The sequence below is a fragment of the Heliconius melpomene genome, chromosome 8, assembly GCF_056956725.1.
Source record: "Heliconius melpomene rosina isolate 202511_hmr_F chromosome 8, ASM5695672v1, whole genome shotgun sequence".
NCBI lineage: Eukaryota > Metazoa > Arthropoda > Insecta > Lepidoptera > Nymphalidae > Heliconius > Heliconius melpomene.
The window spans coordinates 9,265,701-9,284,868 of record NC_140396.1 but is presented as its reverse complement, the minus strand read 5'-3'; the positions used below and the strand labels follow the sequence as shown (position 1 = coordinate 9,284,868).

The 19,168-nt window shown below is 34.5% G+C and overlaps 1 protein-coding gene across 2 annotated transcripts in view; it reads right to left on the bottom strand.

Annotated features, from left to right (window-relative positions):
• hth (Meis homeobox homothorax) overlaps positions 1–19,168 on the bottom strand; it is a 262,885-nt gene that overhangs the window by 162,866 nt on the left and 80,851 nt on the right. For both annotated transcript variants that reach the window (XM_085189188.1, XM_085189189.1), the window contains exon 7: positions 15,580–15,706. In XM_085189188.1, the coding sequence (XP_085045314.1) occupies positions 15,580–15,706 (127 nt within the window). The remainder of the gene's footprint in view (positions 1–15,579; positions 15,707–19,168) is intronic.

Below are 19,168 nucleotides of genomic sequence, written 5' to 3'. Positions count from 1 at the left end.
TTGATTAGGTCGTAGTGGAACCGAGAAACTGTGCACGACGGTTGTGAGTTTGATTCTCACTAATGGGAAAAGATTATTTTTATTTTCTCGTTCTGGTAACAAGGTGATTCTTTTAATTTTTCAATCTATATAAGTTTACCACGCGTCTGTTAGTACACGATGATAACAGGTTCAATTCTCATTTCGTGTAATTACATAGAACCGGTAAGTTCTCTTTGCATGTATGAGTTCAGTACCTTCATGAATTTTACATAATTAAATCATGGTAATTGAATTTCGTACTAATTTGCAAACAGAGCCGTCGCGTCGTGACGATTGTATGCTGATTGCTCTTTCCATAATATATTCACCCTTGAAAGAAAAGCTGCTTCACGCTGTATCCCTCATATAGCAGGGTAAGCAGAGAAAAGCTTATATCAAGACGAAGTCCAAATTTCATGTCTACCGGAACAAGAAAATGAACTATTTAAATATGATAATTTCTCCGTTTTAATACTAGATTCCCTCCGCCTACCCTGCATGGTGGATAAGCATTTTTTACCATATTTCATTCAATCGAGTGGAAATCGAACCTGTCGCGTCTACACGCTTGGCCCACTGCGCCACGACTGGCGGGAACAGAGCTCCTTTGAAATGTTATCTAAGTATTATAAAATAAAATATAGAATATAATAAGTATAAGTATTTATGCGCCATCGATAGAGACTGTGATAATTCTAAAGACGCGAACCAAAGTGAAGTATAGATTTAAGCCGATTATTTTAAAAGCCCGGCCCGTTATCGTAAAGTTCGGGAAAGCCATGCTTTATGGTCCTAATGTTTCTTGAATCTTATATAGCTATTTATATTCTTATAAACAATATTTTGAAACTAATTGTTTTTCCTCACTCTCCTTAATTGATGTTTTAATCGATTATTTATTATTGAAATTATTTCAACAAGTGTTTTTTTAGTTTTACACTGTATCTTGTAGGGTGAGGGAATCTACTATTAATATTGTATGTTCCAGAAGCTATAGCTAGGTTAATAATAATAATTACATTATTAAAATATCTTTACTTAAACTGACTTTTTCATAAAATAACACCAAAAATTGAAAATAATCGCGATCGTCACCCGCAAAGGCATTTCGAGCGCTTCGTTCTAAATAAGAAGCGTCGCGGGGGACGCGCGCCCCTTGTGGGAAACGAAAAAATATTTATATATATTTATCAACTTTACGCCAAAAAGTGGTAACTCTTAAAATTGTTTTTTTGATTTTTTTCTTGTACATGAGGTTGATTTTTTGTACATGAGGAACCTTGTGTTACCACTCCGTTACCACTTTCGATCCAATTTTCGAGACTGCCTTTCTGTCAAAGCGATGAAATTAAAATAATAATTCATTCTCCTGAGTGAGAATCGAACTCACAATCGTCTAATGTACCTACAAATACAAATATAGGTACAAATGACATATAAAAAAAACAATTTATGGCGTTACCACCCTTTGCCCTCGTACTGCCTTGTATTTTGACGCTAACATATTCACATGTGATAAATCATCTTCGGGAAATTAAAAACGTCTTCAAAACAATGCTATACTTTCAACCCCTCTCCACCCTTCGCTTCGCGCAAACTGCTTATTATTTTTATACATGTTTGTGTCTCTGTTGAAATATGAATATTAGAATGTTTTTTTTTTAGTTTTACGCTGCATCCTGCATATAACAGGGTAGACAGAAGGTAGGAACTTGGAAACCTAGTGTTAAGACTAAACGCGGAACTAAACACCGCGCTTTAAACTGTTTCCACAGTGAAAATATTTAAATTTGATTCTCTCGAGTGGGAATCGAACCTACAGCCTCTTGTGTCGTTTTGTTTTGTTGAATATCTTTGATACTTTACAAGAAATAGAATTAAGTGATTAGTCACTTAACTCTCTGCACCAGTAGACGTTCACTAAGACATACCTACTCCCAGAGCGTGAAGTTAAAAAAAAAAACAAGTTAAATTTCAAAAGCAACATCCCCAACACATAAATCTGATAAAAAAAAACAAAAACACATTAACGAATGAAATCTATCTATTCCTATTCGAAACAAAAAAATCTTAATTACTTTTTCTGTCTATCACAGAGCGGCAGATAAGAGCAGTCTTTTGTTATCAGCATCCCCTGGCACTTTCACCCTTACAATTTTTTTTCTTTTTCAACCCCTAGCATACCTATCTGGCGTAATTTTAAGATAACTAATGCCTACAATCATTAGGGGGCATTGGAAGGCCAAGATGGGAAGTAAGAAAAACTCAAGCAAATGCATTTTTAATAGATGAAACTCTCGTTTTGAGATGATAGTGTTTGTATAAGTTTGTTTCATTTTTTTTATTAAAAAGTCCACATTGAATATAAATTAAAATTGAATATTGTCTCTTAGAATAAGTCTTAGTAATTAGGTATATGTAAGGTATATAAACAGGAAAGTTTTGCTTTTGTATATAATTTTTTACCTATCAATACATAATTTTACTCTTATATCTTCTTTTAAAATACTACTATTACTTTTATATCTTTTAAAAATTTGAACTCAGGACTGCAGGATTATAGGAAACGTTAGGTTATTTATTCCGCTGAGTTGTAATCGAAATCACAACCGTCGCGTCTTTACTCAGAAAATTAGTTTAATTATTTTTATATTAGTATGTTATAACAATTAAAACATTATAATAATTAGTTAACTTCTTAATTAAGATACCAGAAGATATTAAAGTTATTAAAACATTAACATAAATTATAAACAACCTAGTTTAATGAATAAAAAAATATAATAAAAATCCACCCCGTCGTCATAACACAACACATAAAAATGTTCAGAAATATATTTATTACAATTAAAAATTTTACAGCCCAATAAAAGTTACGAATGAAAAATCTCGTTACCTTTGTTAGCGCTGGTCTAATTGACCCTGGCACGCTGACCCAGGGTTTAACGACTCAAAAAACTAATAAAAATCATATTAAAATGAATAGGTATATCCTAGAAGTAACGATATAAGCCACAAATTTCCCAATTTCTGTTTCTCCATAAATTTCCAGTTGTGAGTGGTAATGTCATAAATTTCTCATTTTTTCTTATATCTTGTGAATTTGTAAGACATTTACTACAAATTGAGTGAATTTAACAAAAAAATGGAGATATTTATGTGCGACAAGACAAAAAGTTTTATGACACACTAACTTGGGCTAAGACGAGCCCTAATTCGGAAAATCCATCAAAAATGTAATTAACTTTTTTTTTCCTTTTGAGGTTAATATCGTGGCTATAAAACTTAGAATCAGTTCAACAATTAATTTCATGTCAAGTAAGTAAAGTGATGTTCAGCCATTAATAAGATTATTATTACAAAATGATATAAAAATAATAATAAAAAGTAATATTAAAAAAATGTAAATTAAGGTAGTAAGTTCAAAGTCAGCTTTAGTAATATTAGTTTTGTAGTAAACTGTAAAGCTTAACAGTTATGTTAGAGTATTTGCTGTAACCTGATCTGGAGAACGCAGACTTTCTTCTAATAAACATGGCGACGGTGACAGGTTCCTTAGTTTATTCACTATTACTCGACTATGTTTACGAAATGAAGAATAACATTTTCCAAAACAAAATTTAAGCTTCCCCACTTTCCCTCCAATTTTCGAGACATTGTGTTTACAATTTGCGGTAGAATGCAACGCCACGCTTTGTCTTGGTGTCAGATCGAGAAAATGAAAATAACTCATTTCCCCAAGTACAGATGGAACCTCCTCGAAGCGCCATAAATAAAGAACTGAACTGATGGAACCTATATCCGTCGTGTTTACAACCAGACGCTGCGCCCCTGCACAATAACGGTATCAACAATATTTTTTTAAAATTTTCATAAAATATAATTAAAATTACCTAATTTACCTCCAAATTAACATTCAAGCACTAAAAAAAACTCCCCGTAGGTATTTCATTATTTTTTACTCACGTTTCAAAAATATTATGGGCATCGCACAGAATGCTAAAAAGTAGTCTTGATTAAATAAAATGTCGCGAGGGGTTGGACGTGATGCGAATTAGGTAGACGGGCCTATTAACTGCGAACAGTGAATAATGGGTCACTAAACTTTGGGGATTTAACGTTGATACCAAATTGAGTTCTAAATAAGGATTTTAAGGTAAACGATCATGATTTTCAGGGTTCCGAAGCGAAATGGCGAATTTGAGATGGCAACATCCCATCATTTGTTATCATTAATGATGTAAAACATTGTTTAGTTGCTTCAATCGGGAATTGAACCTGTAGAAACTCAACAACAGCATTTCAGCAAAAAGAAATCGGGGCAAATTTCTAAATAGCAATAAAAAAACACGAATAAGGGTCAGAATCGATGTATCAAGGACTGTTCTGCCCTAAAAGATGGCCAGCAAATTGCGCATTCATACCCAACATACCACATAAATATCCAAGTAATAAGTTACATTGTATATGTATACGGAGGAAAAGATCACAAAGACCTTTGCCATTGTCGTAGGGAGTCCAATTTATCGCGTATTTTTCCTACCTTTTGGGCTGAAAAAAATATATATTCTTATATTTATTCATGAAATACTGCTAACTTATTGTGTTTGTATATAATACAAGTGACCCGCCTTTTTTATATGTTTTTGGTAAATATTTTGTTTTTTCTTCGCTGCACACATATATGAGGCCTGTCGAGGCGGAGAGTATAAGGGTGTAACTGTAACAGAAATACTTAATTGCATTTCTTCACTCTTACGTTGAATTTCGCTACTCAACACGCCATGCCTCCAGAATTCGGCATAAAATGGAATGGAGTGCCTTAACACTAAGTTCCCTCTGCCTATCCTGCTGTCTGCGGGAAGTGTGAAGCTATCTGCATACATCCAGCAATGTTATAAAGAAATAATAAAAAGTGAATAAGTTAGAGACACTGATTATGAAATGGTCTTCAACGAGAGTTTTAACGATTTCACTCATAACCAAGAAGTTAAATATACACTACCATCATAATATTTGTTCTAAGCGGAAATCAAACCTAGAACTTAAAATGTATTTTACTATCAATTAATAAAGAATTTCTTTAAAGCAACCGCCTCTTGGCGAGTAGGCATGCGATCGTTTTTACTCTATTAAGCATTAATCGAGTAATTAATATGTTATTTTATATTGGAATGTCGTCCTTATACATGGTGCTTCAATTTAACTAGAGATCCTTATAGTTTAATTAGGTTTATTCGTTTACTACCTGTGTGTATAATAAATAATAAACTAGTTTTAATGCTGTATATCCTAAAGTATTTATACGAGTATTTTACATATTACTAGGTTGTCGTGGCGCAGCGACACAGCGACTGTCAGCATGATAGCTGGGGGTTCGATTACCACTCATGGTATCATGGTACCGCTATTCTGGGAACAAGACAGCGCAACGTCAAGTTCTGCCACTTAGCACGCACTATCTGGGAAATTGGACGAAATGTGACTGGAACAGAGTGTCTAAACACTAGTTTCCCTGCTAAAGAAACCATCGTGAAGTTTAAAAAAAGATCGAAATGCATGCAGGAAGTGCACGTTCTGGGTTCAAATTCCACGTGATTCGCATTAGAGCGGGTGGTTAATAAATCAAAAGTCCCAACTTCGAATCCCAATAGCCTCAATCAAAAATTAGAAATACGGGGTGGAATTGTCAGCACCACTTTAAATGAAACTATAGTTTTAACCACTTTATAAAAGCCTAATATAATTCAGAAAAAAAATAATTCCCAAAAATGAAAAAGTTATTTTTTCAAACAAAATAAATAATAAAATTATCGTTTTAAAATAAAACGCCATTTGTAAAGTATAACATAGGCACGCACACATTTACCTGTCAAAGCGGCAACGTCGCTTACGTATGTGTGCGTCACACGAAATACAGGTATGGATAAAAATCGTGAAATTAAAAAAAAATCTTACGTCAAAACTGTTGAGGTACCTTGATTATTTTTTTTAACTTTGGGTTTGAAATATTTTACCCTATATGCAGTTATAGTAAAAGAAGCGCTGCCTCTTCCACCCTGTATATATAATATATACATATAAACACATATACCAACATAGGAAAGAAAATACACACAATTTTATCAATCGCAGCGGAACCCTCAAACACTGTCACGGCTGACCAGCCCCAACAACCCGGGTGCAAGGGGATGAATAATTGCAAAAAGCGATGCACCCGAACGGACAGACAAAATATATTAATATTTATATATGTCATATGGAATTAACATCGCGCGTTCATACACCTTTCGAAGTAATGTTATAATTGGCGGGGTGCTTTAGCTATACAGGGTGTTATTACGGAGTATTTTTCTTTAGTAAGGTATGCCATTAAGGTGGTGTGAAAGAATTTAGCTAATTTAATACTAAAAAGGGAGTTTAAATTGTCGAATATGAAATGTAATTGTTGCATAGTCGGACCAATTAAAAACACCTTTTTTTTGTTGCTTCACGCTCTGGGATCAGGGAACCCAGTGCTAGAGTGAAAACACTCCAACACTTCTGCGTGATAGAGCCAATACCGCCTTTGTCTCATTACCAGAACGATTAAACAAAATTATTAAATATTTCATTGCCTCGAGTGGGAATCAAACCACCAACCATTGAGTTTACAGTCACACATTTGTGTTCCTGCAACACGGCTATAGACAAAAAGCTTTTTGATAGATCTTTCCAATCTCCGCTTTTTACTTAATTACAAAGATAGATGGCAGAATAAAATGCTACACTTTCTGCAATTAGACCGGAAAACAATGAACTCAGTACCATAGCACTTAGAATAACCCATTATCACTAAGCCAGAACAGTAAAATGATTTGAACGAAATACTTAAATAACCTTGTTAATTGACTTATTTAATCCTAAATATCTACCACACAATCAAAACTAAACAGACAAACAGATCTAAATCTCTATAACATCGCAGTGCAAACCGCATCGCTCTCGTGCCAGCCTCCCGCTCCACGCCAGATTGACATCTGTCATTGAAGGGGGTCCATGTGACCCCATTGGAGTAAATTTTTAATCAAAATATTTCGCTTCCCCTACAAGAATGTTAATTTCTATTGTCGATTTGACGCAAGTTAACTCGCTTCGGGTGTGGCCTGTGTTGTGCTCGTATGAATAAATAATCGTATTGAATCATTAAAATAATATGGATAAGTGTTTCTACATGTATAGATGCTGTGTTATCTGTATTTATTTGACGTTTAGTGTTGCCATATGAATGACAGTTTGTTTGTAGGCAAGTTTGTAAATTGGGAATGAAAATTTTTAATTATATATGTAGTTCTACTTCGAAATAGTGTTTTTTTAACAAAACGAAGGAATAAAATTAATTAATAACCCAGGGTGCGAATCGAATCTACAACCCTGGCGTTTATATTTAGACTCTGTCAACGGCCCCGAGACTGTAGTCAATTATTTAACGACATTGATTCTATTAATATTAACGTATACAAGCATTATTAAAAATCTAATAATATTACAATACTCGTATATTAAATTTTTCATAGGTTCATAATTATTTTAAAGATGTATGATAATTTGTCAAATATAAAAGTTTTATTACACAAGACTCGTTGGCAGACGCATTACTTTTGTCAGCCAAAAAAACAAAAGCAACCAATTAATTCAGTTTCATCTTATGCCCAAAGAGTTGCTAAAAACGACTTCAATGGTGTTAAAAACCGTGAAAATTTACTCAAAACCGGCACAATAGTATTTCAAAGTAAAATTAACTTTACAAACAAAAAAATAGAGTTCAAAATTGAGAAAAAACTAGTATTTCCTAGGTGGTAACTTTGTAAGGAAGTATAGACCTTATATATTTAAAGAGATGCGTTAAATTCGAAGATATATTACACTGTGTAGAAGATATTGGGGATATATGGTCAGAAACAAACGGTAATCGGCCGGATTCGACACGGCTATCGGACCACCGGAGAGAAATGAGTGATTTTTGTGATTTATGAATATGATAATTTTCTGACGTACGCCGTGCCTCACTTTGTATGGAAAATATAGTTTGGTAATGGCGACAAAAGATAACGAATAGTTAATGAAATTCTCCATATCACTCATTATGTTGTTTTGTAAATATCTAGGTTGCGCTATGTACCACAATTAGCAGTGTAGGCAGAGGGGACCTGGGAACCTAGTGTTACGATACTCCGTTCGCATTAAGATACTGCTGTTCCCCACTTTCTGCCGAATTCTGCAGGCATTGTGTGTTGAGTGACTCGTGAGCAGAGCGACGAAAAGAAAATACAATATTTATCCTTTCCTCGACTGGGAATCGAACCTACAGACAGTAGGCGTACTACTATTAATACATAATATACTAAATGAGCCTCATATATATACACATATATATATGTAGAGGCAAGCTAGAGACGTACCAGCATAGGTGGAGCAAGTGCGTCGCGTGCCACCACCTGGATATTAGATTCCTCGCCAACATTACGGAAATACTCGCGACATTCTGAATTATACAACTTCTAAGGTGAAAAATACGTTGAAGTTGGTACCATAAAGATATTCCTGGAAAACTGGAAACGTTCTACATTCCTTTTCTTTATCGAAAAAAACGCGTTATTTTTCGCATAAGTTGGTAAATGGTATGAAATGAATGTTTTTTAATAACTATTGTTAGAGTTTTTTGTATGTTTCGCCAGTTTGCGGACTTCATTGCCATTTGAGTGACATATTCTATTAATTAGCTGTGGAATTCTTTCTTTTTTCGTATTAAAAGTGCTAAGAAAAAAAATTGTTGACTTAATTGTTTAAGCCGTAGTGGCACTGGAGTGCAAGTGTGTGACTGTAAAACGTAGACTGTAAGTTCAATTTTCATTCGAAGGAATTAATTATTATTCCACCACTCTACACGGAATGTCTTGAATCTGCGGAAAGTGGAGAACAGAGTATCTTAACACTAGACTCCCTGGCTTTCTCTACCTTGTATGCGTACACATATCCCTCAACGTTATTCAATATAATATTTAATACAAAAAAAAAATAGCAAAAATTAAAATACTTATTTTTTTCTTTATTTATTTAAAAATTGGCAATTACAACAATTACACCGATACGCCCGTACTCTCTAACGCTATAAAACTCATAATTTCCATCAAAATTAAATATAAACCACTTTAGTTTTTATCTTAAAATCTTGTTACACCATTTAAAACTATCTGAACGAAAGAAATATTATTGGAATAGTCATTACTTATGCAAATTAGACGTTCAACATGAAATTACAATGTTACTTTTAAAATATACAATGATTTATTGCTCGCATTCGGGGCCCTTTCACACACAGACAAACAAACCGAAAATAGGCTACTTGAATAAATATTTCAAACTTAAAAATGCAAATGTGGAGACCAGTCTTGAGATCTCTCTTAAATGAGGTGAGATAGCGTCGATTGTTTTAGAGAAAGGGTCAACTTATATTGGTATTTGTGGAGGGTATTGTGAACCAAAGTATACGGTAGCTTAGCTTTATAGTTAAAGACAATTTGGTTCTAATTATATTTATGAGATGCAAGAGTCAGTTAAATTTTTGTATTGTTTTTGTAAGCTTTTGAGATTTTTTTCGAGTCAAGTATTTTAGGTTTAAAAATTATGTATTTTGAAATAGAAAATGCTTACTACTTACGCGTTTTGGTATATTTAATGTTTTGGAAATTAAATTAGGTAAATTGTTATGTTTAATATAAAATCTAGATTTTTTTATAGGTGTTTCCGAGATATTTGTGGACTAACATACCATTCTATAATTACAATTGCACACCTTCTAGTCTAAAAAGATCATACCCAACCACATACATGTCAAACTGACTTCCTTTTCCAAAGTCAGTCAAAAATCAACTCCAAAACTATAAAATTTTAATTTCTATCACATCATCATTATTCATGATACAACAATATAATAATATAACACGTTATAATAATTGTCGATCTGTTCATCCCTCTCTCCGCCCGAATCTCCTCAACGCAGCTGTCATTGGTATGACGAATCACTTTGTCATTTTGACAGCTTTTTGTTCGTGAATGCAATTCTCACCCTTTTCGGGATTGTTGTAAAGAAATTATACAGTTGGTGTAACTCGGAATTATACATATGTATATTCTTTATTCGTTTTAGTCTTTTTTTTTATTAAATGTATAATGATTTAAATTTGTATCTTACGTTTTGTATGAATGCTAATATTGAGATTATTATTTTAATAACCATAAATGGTTGTATTAAATTTGTTTTATTTAGTTTTTTGTGTCCATTTATTGAGGAAGGCAACCCAACACTAACCTGCAGTTATAGTTACTTTAGGCACTTAGAATATGTCACGTGTGATAAGAAAACTCTTAGTTTTTCTTCTCTTAGAAATAAAACCTAGTTCTTTATGTGCACTATTTGACCCCTTTCAATAAAATACTGAAATATTTTATTTAGAATATTAAAACTTTTAATTATCGCAATATTTCTAAAATCATCCAAAAATACCTATAACCCTAAATATCATTAAAAAAAATTAAACACGCACTACTTTCTCCTAAACACGCTATCTGCATTGAAGTTGACGTGCATTTCGAATAATTTTGAAACATTGTAATACATTTAGTTGAGTTACATTTGACGGACAAACAAACCCTCTATACTCGTATATTATCCCAACAATTACCACGGATCAGCCGGCTAACATCAAAGGGTTACAATACAATCACCCCGTATTGTAATATCCTTGCAAATAGTATAGACTGTAATGCTTTTATATCAAAAGGTTTATTCTCTATAGAAATTCTTTATATCTGCAAAAATTAAAGCAAAATTATGTTTCTTTTCAATTTTTTTTCCTAATTTCTAAACTAAGTATGAGAAAACACAATAAATAATAATGCCTTATCTCCAAATCGTGTTATCTCCAATTATAATTTACAAATTAAAATACGAAATATACCTAAACAACGTTCAGGTTAACAAGTTATTTCTTCAGCACAAAGTTTCCATTATGAAATGAGACGTTCCAACCAATCATACTCCTTGGGAAAGTACCGAATCTATCAGAACCACGCCCCGGGGACGCCCGGGGACGCCGGGGCAACTCGCCCCACCGTAATCTAATATTAACCACGTTCGGATATTAGATACAAAGTGAACATTCACAGAATTTAATAATCCCACCTATTCGGCTACCACGGCCACGTCCCGCTCCTTGAATTATTAACAACAAATTTTATGATTACATTTAGCATTGGTGTAAGTGCGGCGCGACGTGACGCGAATGCCGATGCGACGTGAAAAACAGCGGGAAATCGTTACCAGTTAATATTTTATTGGTTTCGATAGGTTTGAGTTATGTACGGGGTCCTGGTAATTTTCAATTTTGTGCCTCAAATATTGATGAGGCCAGGCCCTGGAGGATGGTTTATTGGCTAACTTGGAATTAGGAACGCTTCGTCATGGTATAAAGATTGAGGGTTCATCGTTTGATGGTATGATTTATTTTTGAGTTCCTTAAGCTTACTTTGAGTCGGCACGAGCTGAAGTTAGTTCACTAGTCTACAGTTAAACTTAGAAAATAACTTTAATTATCTAATTATAAAGTTATAAGACCTGTCAACTACAAATATAAGACGGTAAGTTAAAACTTTGAGCACAAAACGAAACACTGTTAACAATTACCACTTTGCTACAATTAGTGTGAGGAATCAATAAAAAGTAAACAAAGCGGCCAAATGGACAAGCGTGAAAGAGTCGAATCGATTTAAATCTTTCGTTCCGTCCGTTTGCGGCGAGGCGCGTGACGGTCGCGATGTGCCAATGAATGTATTACTTTAATTATATTTACACCATTTGTTTAAACACGTACAAGAGCTGATAGAAAAACTACAATAATATTATTAGATGCCAGTCGTGGTGCAGGGGCACAAGCGTGTGACTGTAAACGTGACAGGTTATGGGTTCGATTCCCATTGGAGGCAATGAAATATTTAATATTTCTTCGAGGCAAAGCGTGGCACTGAGTTCCGCCACTCAACACACAATACCCCCAAAATTTGGCAGACAGTGGGGAACTGAAGTAGTACCCAGGTTCCCTCTACCCTGCTATTTGCAGGATTACCAAGTGAAGCTAAAAAAAAACAATATTACTATTTAATAACTTGTACTACAGTATTGAAAGAAAAACAATATAAGTTATTTATTTCTGTAACGAATTTGTCTGCATTCATTGAATTGGGCACACTTTGTTTTAATATAAAACTGTAACTAGCGTTACTAACATCGAATTATATATATTAACTCAAATCAACCACATTAGCATTAAATTAAATCTCAAATCATTTAATTATTTTTACGTAAATATTTTAGATAAACTCAAAGAAACAAATGCTAAACAAAAATTCTTTAAATTTGAAAAAAAAAAAAACAATACTATTTCTACCAAACATAACCCACTAAAGCCCTCCAGCTTTAGAATGCAGAGTAATTTAACAGTACATAACATGACAAATGAAAAATAAAACATTTTCATAAGATAAGAATTCTGGGCGAGTGGTCACCACGTGCCCCGAATGCCGACGTCGTGCCCCCAAAGTAGGGCCACGACATGTTATGACGAGAATGGGAACGAACAAGTTGAGATAATTTTATTTAGAACCAACTTTCCCCCTCCTCCTCTGTAACGCGATAATCGTATTGTCTACAAATTACACTTAACGTTTCGGGTTTCGGATTATTATTAGTGGATTTTTTCTATCTCTCTCTACATATATAAGTGTATACTGTTATTTTGTGCCAAAAATAATTTAGAATTTCATTGTTTTCTTACTTTTGAGTTAAATATAAGTACTTTGTAGTGACATTCTATGCAAGCAAACTTAGTAATTTATCATCGCTCCACTTTATTTTCCGTTTTTTCAAAGGCGGGCTGGTGAAATCCAAAGCCATAATTAAAAAACAATTACTTCAATAGGAACTTCAACCTATAACTATCGACAGAAGTCTGGCAACAACTGTGCTGGTATGTTGCAAATCATAATTTACTACTGAATTTAAATTTTAGTAACATCGGTATGACGTGCAACGCAAATATGAGGATTAAATAAGTGTAAAAATATTATATAATCCCACTTATAAAACTAATATTTTTATTACTATTAGAAATGTCATACGTCTCATAAAATAATGATCGTATTACTTATTTAAGCTCTCAACTGACACATTGTAAGTTGCTTTCATTATATCTATATTTTAATCCATTTCACATTATTTAAAGATCGTAATAAAAATCTAAATAAGTTATCGATAAACTTTTCAAAATATCATTATTTAGTAGTTTTTATGTATCGTACATACATTTAAAATAACCCACACATATGAAATATATTTAATCCAACAAAAAACACGGACCAACAGACAATTAGCCGAATCATCTCGGCTCATCCGAATTTCATCGCATAATTGTCAGCTATAATTGAAAAACGCAATTATGTGCCGAGCACGTCAGTTAATTAATATTAAATTCGCAAATAATCATCCCCCTCCCACCCCCCTCTCATCCCCTCCCGACACCTCCCGGGGGAGGAACGCCATGATTGAATTATAGGGAAATTTGGAATTTTGAATAATTCACGCAAGTTAGCCCTTTAGTCGAGGGCTCGGTCAGATGACATCCTCCATCCTGTTTAAACTTGTATTCGGATTTCGGAAAATCTATTGTTGAAATTGAAAAATCTTGTCTTCGTGGCATTTGACTATTCTCGTATAGGGGTTGTTTGCTTGAATATTACTGGGTAAAATGATTCTAAGAGTTATAACATGGCATTTGGTGTCATTAAATACCGTTTATATTTCTTTAAGTGAACAGCTAGTGAGAAATCATCTCAAGAATATCTTAATAGATGGAATGATGGAATGAGACCTTTTACAAGGTTTTTTGGCCATAAAAAAAAGGTGAGAAGATGGCGAATTGAAAACATTTAAAACATATCGTAGGGCAGGAATGTGGGATACATTTAACTTTATTTGGACACCGGCATCGGCTCACCAAAATTCAATTTCGGCCATACCACCGACAAAACCGTGCGACAAACCGAACAATTACACAAACGCGTGTCGAAAGCATAATTTTTCCACCCGAAGCCGAAAAAAAAAAGAAATATATCTGAAAATATCAACAAAAAACAAACCGTCGCTTTGTTAGTTTCGCGCCAACACTGAGCGCGCCCGCTATTTTTGACAGCTGTCAAAGTCCCACCAGCGCGATTGCGTCTTTTGAAGTAACACCTTTGCTTTTTTAATTCGAACCCGCTTTGAATACTAACACAATGTAAACCAGAAAATTAGGCAGGACACCTCACGGGCGTATCACCATCAGGTGATAATCGGTGGAGATACATACGTAGATACATATATTACAATACCCATACTGGCCGGTTCCTTTCAATAGGTATTGTATTGTACGACGGCGGCGAAACGTCATAACTGCTTATTCAAACCGCACTCATCCGTCTTTGCCATGCGAGTCGTATGACAATCGATCTGGACTCTAAATGTAGTATGTGTTGTTGGGTGTGAAGTGATTTCGATGCTAGGAGTTGATTTTTGAACGTCCACACTTGCTTCTTTAGCATCTGTCTCTATGCGCTGTATGAGCGTGACAAGATAGTGACGCGACGACGTGTCGCTGTCACTTTTAAATTGGTTCTTGACGGGTGTTGACGTGTCTCGTCGGATCTAGATCGTTGCGGACATGTTAATTGTTGGGTGCGGGACGCGTGGGAGCAGCACGCCCCCTTGGCGTCTCATTAAAGACATGTCCTCTTGCTGGTGACCTTTGACCTATACCAGCAGTTATCATGCAAATATTGACATTTATATGCACTTTCGGTAAAACAATATAATAAGTTGCGTCGTTAAGTACTAGACACGATTGGGTTTTTTCCACTAACTACAATAAATATGAAGATTAGTAAGATTATACTAAGAAGAAGATAACACATAATTGTCATATAATCTCCAGCATCCATATTTGTTTAGCGTTTTCCTTCTATTCGCTCACTAAGTTACATACAAATAGCTCATTAAGCATAATTTGTATATTCCTTTATTGGTCTACCTAACCATAGTTAAACGTTGTTATTTTAAAGAATAACTATATTTCTATGAATATTCTATATTTCTAAGACAACTAAAATGTATAATTATCTAAATATGTTTAGATATACGTAATGATGTAAATAAAACCTATACCTAACCTATAGGTGTTTTAGATTATTAATATTTTACCCTGTTATTTCCTATCGTATTTAGTAAAAACAAAACATAAAACAATCTTTTTAAGGTCTTCATTTTCACATCTAATATTTCACATTTTTTTTAAATAATAACCATTAAAACCTCCTCATTAGGCTCCTTACTTAGGAGGAAAATTCTAAGAAAATTCTTGCAAGAGTAACTATATTTTTAACCTAGACCTAAAATTTCACGCAAATTATTTTAAATCTAGGGCCTACCTGGATCCGTTGCATCGAGGGTCTGCGGCGGGGGTTGACTGAGGGGTCCAGGGGTACCTCCTGAGCCTGGTGAGCGGACATCATCGTTCACTGCTCCACCGTACGATAAGGAGGAAGATGGCGGCCTCTGTTGACAAGAAGAAATTATATAATTAGTTTATTATTTTTCAATTATTACCTACTTATATATTTTTTTTAAATCTTGACTAATTTTCATATTTTGTTTTAAGGATTAAGAATATATTTTCATTTTTGGCTAGAAGTTGGATGTTCTTGATTGTCCGTTTGGTTTCTGTTAGAATTTCGTTCTTCTTTATAGTCATGATGTCAGTTTATTTTCTTGCATTCTTTGGAGTATCCCTTTTTGCTATAGTAGAACGATATAAAACAAATTTCGCGAAATATCCCGAAATTTCATTAGTGAATACCCCAAAAATTATGTCCATCAGTGATCACCCATAGAAATCGCTAAAAGCTGAAGCTACACCACGTCTCAGGAAACCAAGAACCGATTTCTACCAAACCAATTAAACCATCAGCTCTAATTATATGATAACCAGCTCGCAATCCTTCACATATAGACAAATAGGTTCAGAATTTCCGTTTCGCAAGCCAGGCCAGGGTAATGAGGCGCGGGCGCACGCCACACAGCCATTACACGACACCTGGCCGGCTATAATGGCCGATACGCTTAAATTAGTCTGTTCTATCGTGATTCGTTAATGCTAATTTGACTATTTGTTGACATTTCTTAGTTTTACTTTTGATTACTTTAAAGAAATACTAAGAAATAGAGATATAGAAGGGACTCGAACCCGCACCGCATGGATACCATCTAAACGCTCGTCTCCCACGATGCGTTCCCAAGTTACGGTACTTCTTATAAGCTTGTTATAAATCATTTTTTTAAAATATCATATAGATATTTTATCATAATGTGAAATTGCAGCTATCGCCAGAATTAAAAGGCTAAGGTTAAATTTGAAGGCTTTGAACCTGCAACGATATGTACTGGGTACGTTCGAACTGGAATCGAACCTACGACCGCCAAACAAGCAAACTCCAATCCAAATCTAAGTAATTACAAACGAAATCGTCAGAAACACTCAAATTTGATTGATACACACTCTAATTACACATGATGTATTATTGTAATTAGAGAGAAAAAAATCTTTAATTACTGTTATACAAAATGGTACGCACTAACGATCGTTAGGTGTAGGTTTGATTACGACACACGATTGTTTTAATTTAATATAATAGCACCACTTAATTGAATATAAGCCTTAGGCTAAATTTAACTGAGAGGCCGTCAAAGCATAGTAGCGTTCGACTTAAGTCGCAATTGTAGGTTCGATTCCCATTCAGAGGAGTGACAGTTCCCGCATATGGGTGGGTAGGCTGAAAAACCCAAGGAAACTAGTGTCTGATAGTATCCCTTAAAGACACTTCCATTATCTCCTTTTTACAGAATTCTGGAGACTCGTCACTAAAATGAGGAAATGAAAATATTAAATACTTAGTCTCATCGAGTGGCAATCGAACCCATAACCTCTCGCGTATACCATCGCACCCGTAGGAAACGATTGGCTTTACGGCGGAATGATCATTTATAAATTCCGAAACTCAACACTCTCTATTGTGAATGTCTCTAAATGTTGTGTTTCTTGTCAGAACTAAACACAACGTGTTTTGATACTAGTTTCCCTCTGCTTACCCCGCTGCGTGATAAGCGTGAAGCTACCAAGATAATTGAAACCGCTAAAAATCTAAATAATTCCAAACTATGTCACCAGATTCCAACACAACATATTAGTAATTTACAACATTAAAAACAACATAAACCTACTTTCACAACATTTTACCTGTCAATAGCAACACTATAACGGCCACTCGAGGAATGCCGAACCAAAATAGAATCTCGGACCGACACCGGAGTGGCAATTTCAATAATCATTAAAGAAACCGTACGGATGGTATTTCGTATTTGTATTTGAAGCAGATGTCTGTCGTTTGCGATTACTGGTAGCTGTGTGACGATGATCAGGGTTACTAATTTTATAAATAAATCGGCTTCCCGCCCACAGCGAGGAAGGCAGAGGGAACCTAGTGTTGAAACTCTCCATTTTCCATCGATATCTGGAGGCACTGCGTATTGAGTGGTGGAATTCAAAGTCGCAGTTTTGCCTCGACTCCCGAGCGAAGACATAAAAATATAAATTTAATTAAATATTTCATTTCCTCGAGTAGGGAATGAACCGACGACCAGTCCAGTTTTATAGTCACGCTTTATGCCTCTACGCCACGACTGACTTCTCTAGTAGAAAATAAAGATTTTTTTTTATTTTATGCTTTATATATTTTTTTTATGGAAAGGACAAGGTTCTGTATAGACCCCTGAGGGTCGATATAGACCACTTTGGGAATCACTGGACTAGACAGTCTCAGTCATTATATAATAGTGTCATGTGGACAGGTTTCACAACCAAAATAAATGAATAAAATGCTTGAAAAATACTTGTTATACAAAATGACAAGTCAAATTCGAAAATTTCTTAACAGGAAACAAAAACTAACGCATTTCATACCATATGTACTAATAGATATTTCTGTAGAGTAATATGACAACAGCTAAAAATATTATATTTATTATTTTCTTTAGCCTATGCTGTATCTTGCACACAGCAGGATAGGCTGAGGGAACCTGGGAACCTAGTGTTAAGACACTCCGTTTCCATTAAGGAAGTATGGCGTGTTGAATGACAGAACTCAACGTAGAATGATAATATTAAATATTTTATTTCCTCGAGTATGAATTGAACCTACAACCTATAGCACGCTACGACTGGCATCAATATAATTATATTTTTATTATAATTTTGTTTATCCACGGACAAGCAAACGCGTAATTTAGTATCGTTAGTGACTACTGTCAGTCAGTCACCATTTGGCTAATGATCGTCAAAATAACACCTTTTCATTGTAATTATTTTCCAATAAATTCCGTTAAGTGTCATGGACACGCGATTGGACACTACGAGGAGTGTGGGATCTAATTCGGCTATTTTTTTTTAAATTTAATGCCTACGAAGCGAGTTACGAAAGTCGAAAATGGAAACATATGTTACATCTGTGTTCATTAGTATTTCTCTATGTATATACTTTTATTTTTATTTTATCTTATTTTTATAGTTTGAAAAGTAAAATTTTCATTTCAATCCTATTTTTACACTTCCCTGTAAGAATTTCCCCTACATTCCCCTACACTCCCTAACCTACCTAGTAGTCCAGTAAATTCGCGTCTGTGTACCTAGTCAATCACTCAGTAACTCGGTAACAGATTTTTATAGATATGTGTACCTATACAATGAAAAACCAAAATAAAATTTCATACAAAACATTAAACGAATTTTTAAAACAGCAACACTAAGAAAAACAAAAAAAAAAAAAAACTAATAGCTTTTAAAAGCAATACTTGTATAATATATATTTCTCCACCTAACCACCAGTCACTAGGGCGTGGTAGCGCAGGTTGTAATTTCGCAACACATTGCGGGTCGCAGATTTGGTTCCCGGAATGGGCGGGACA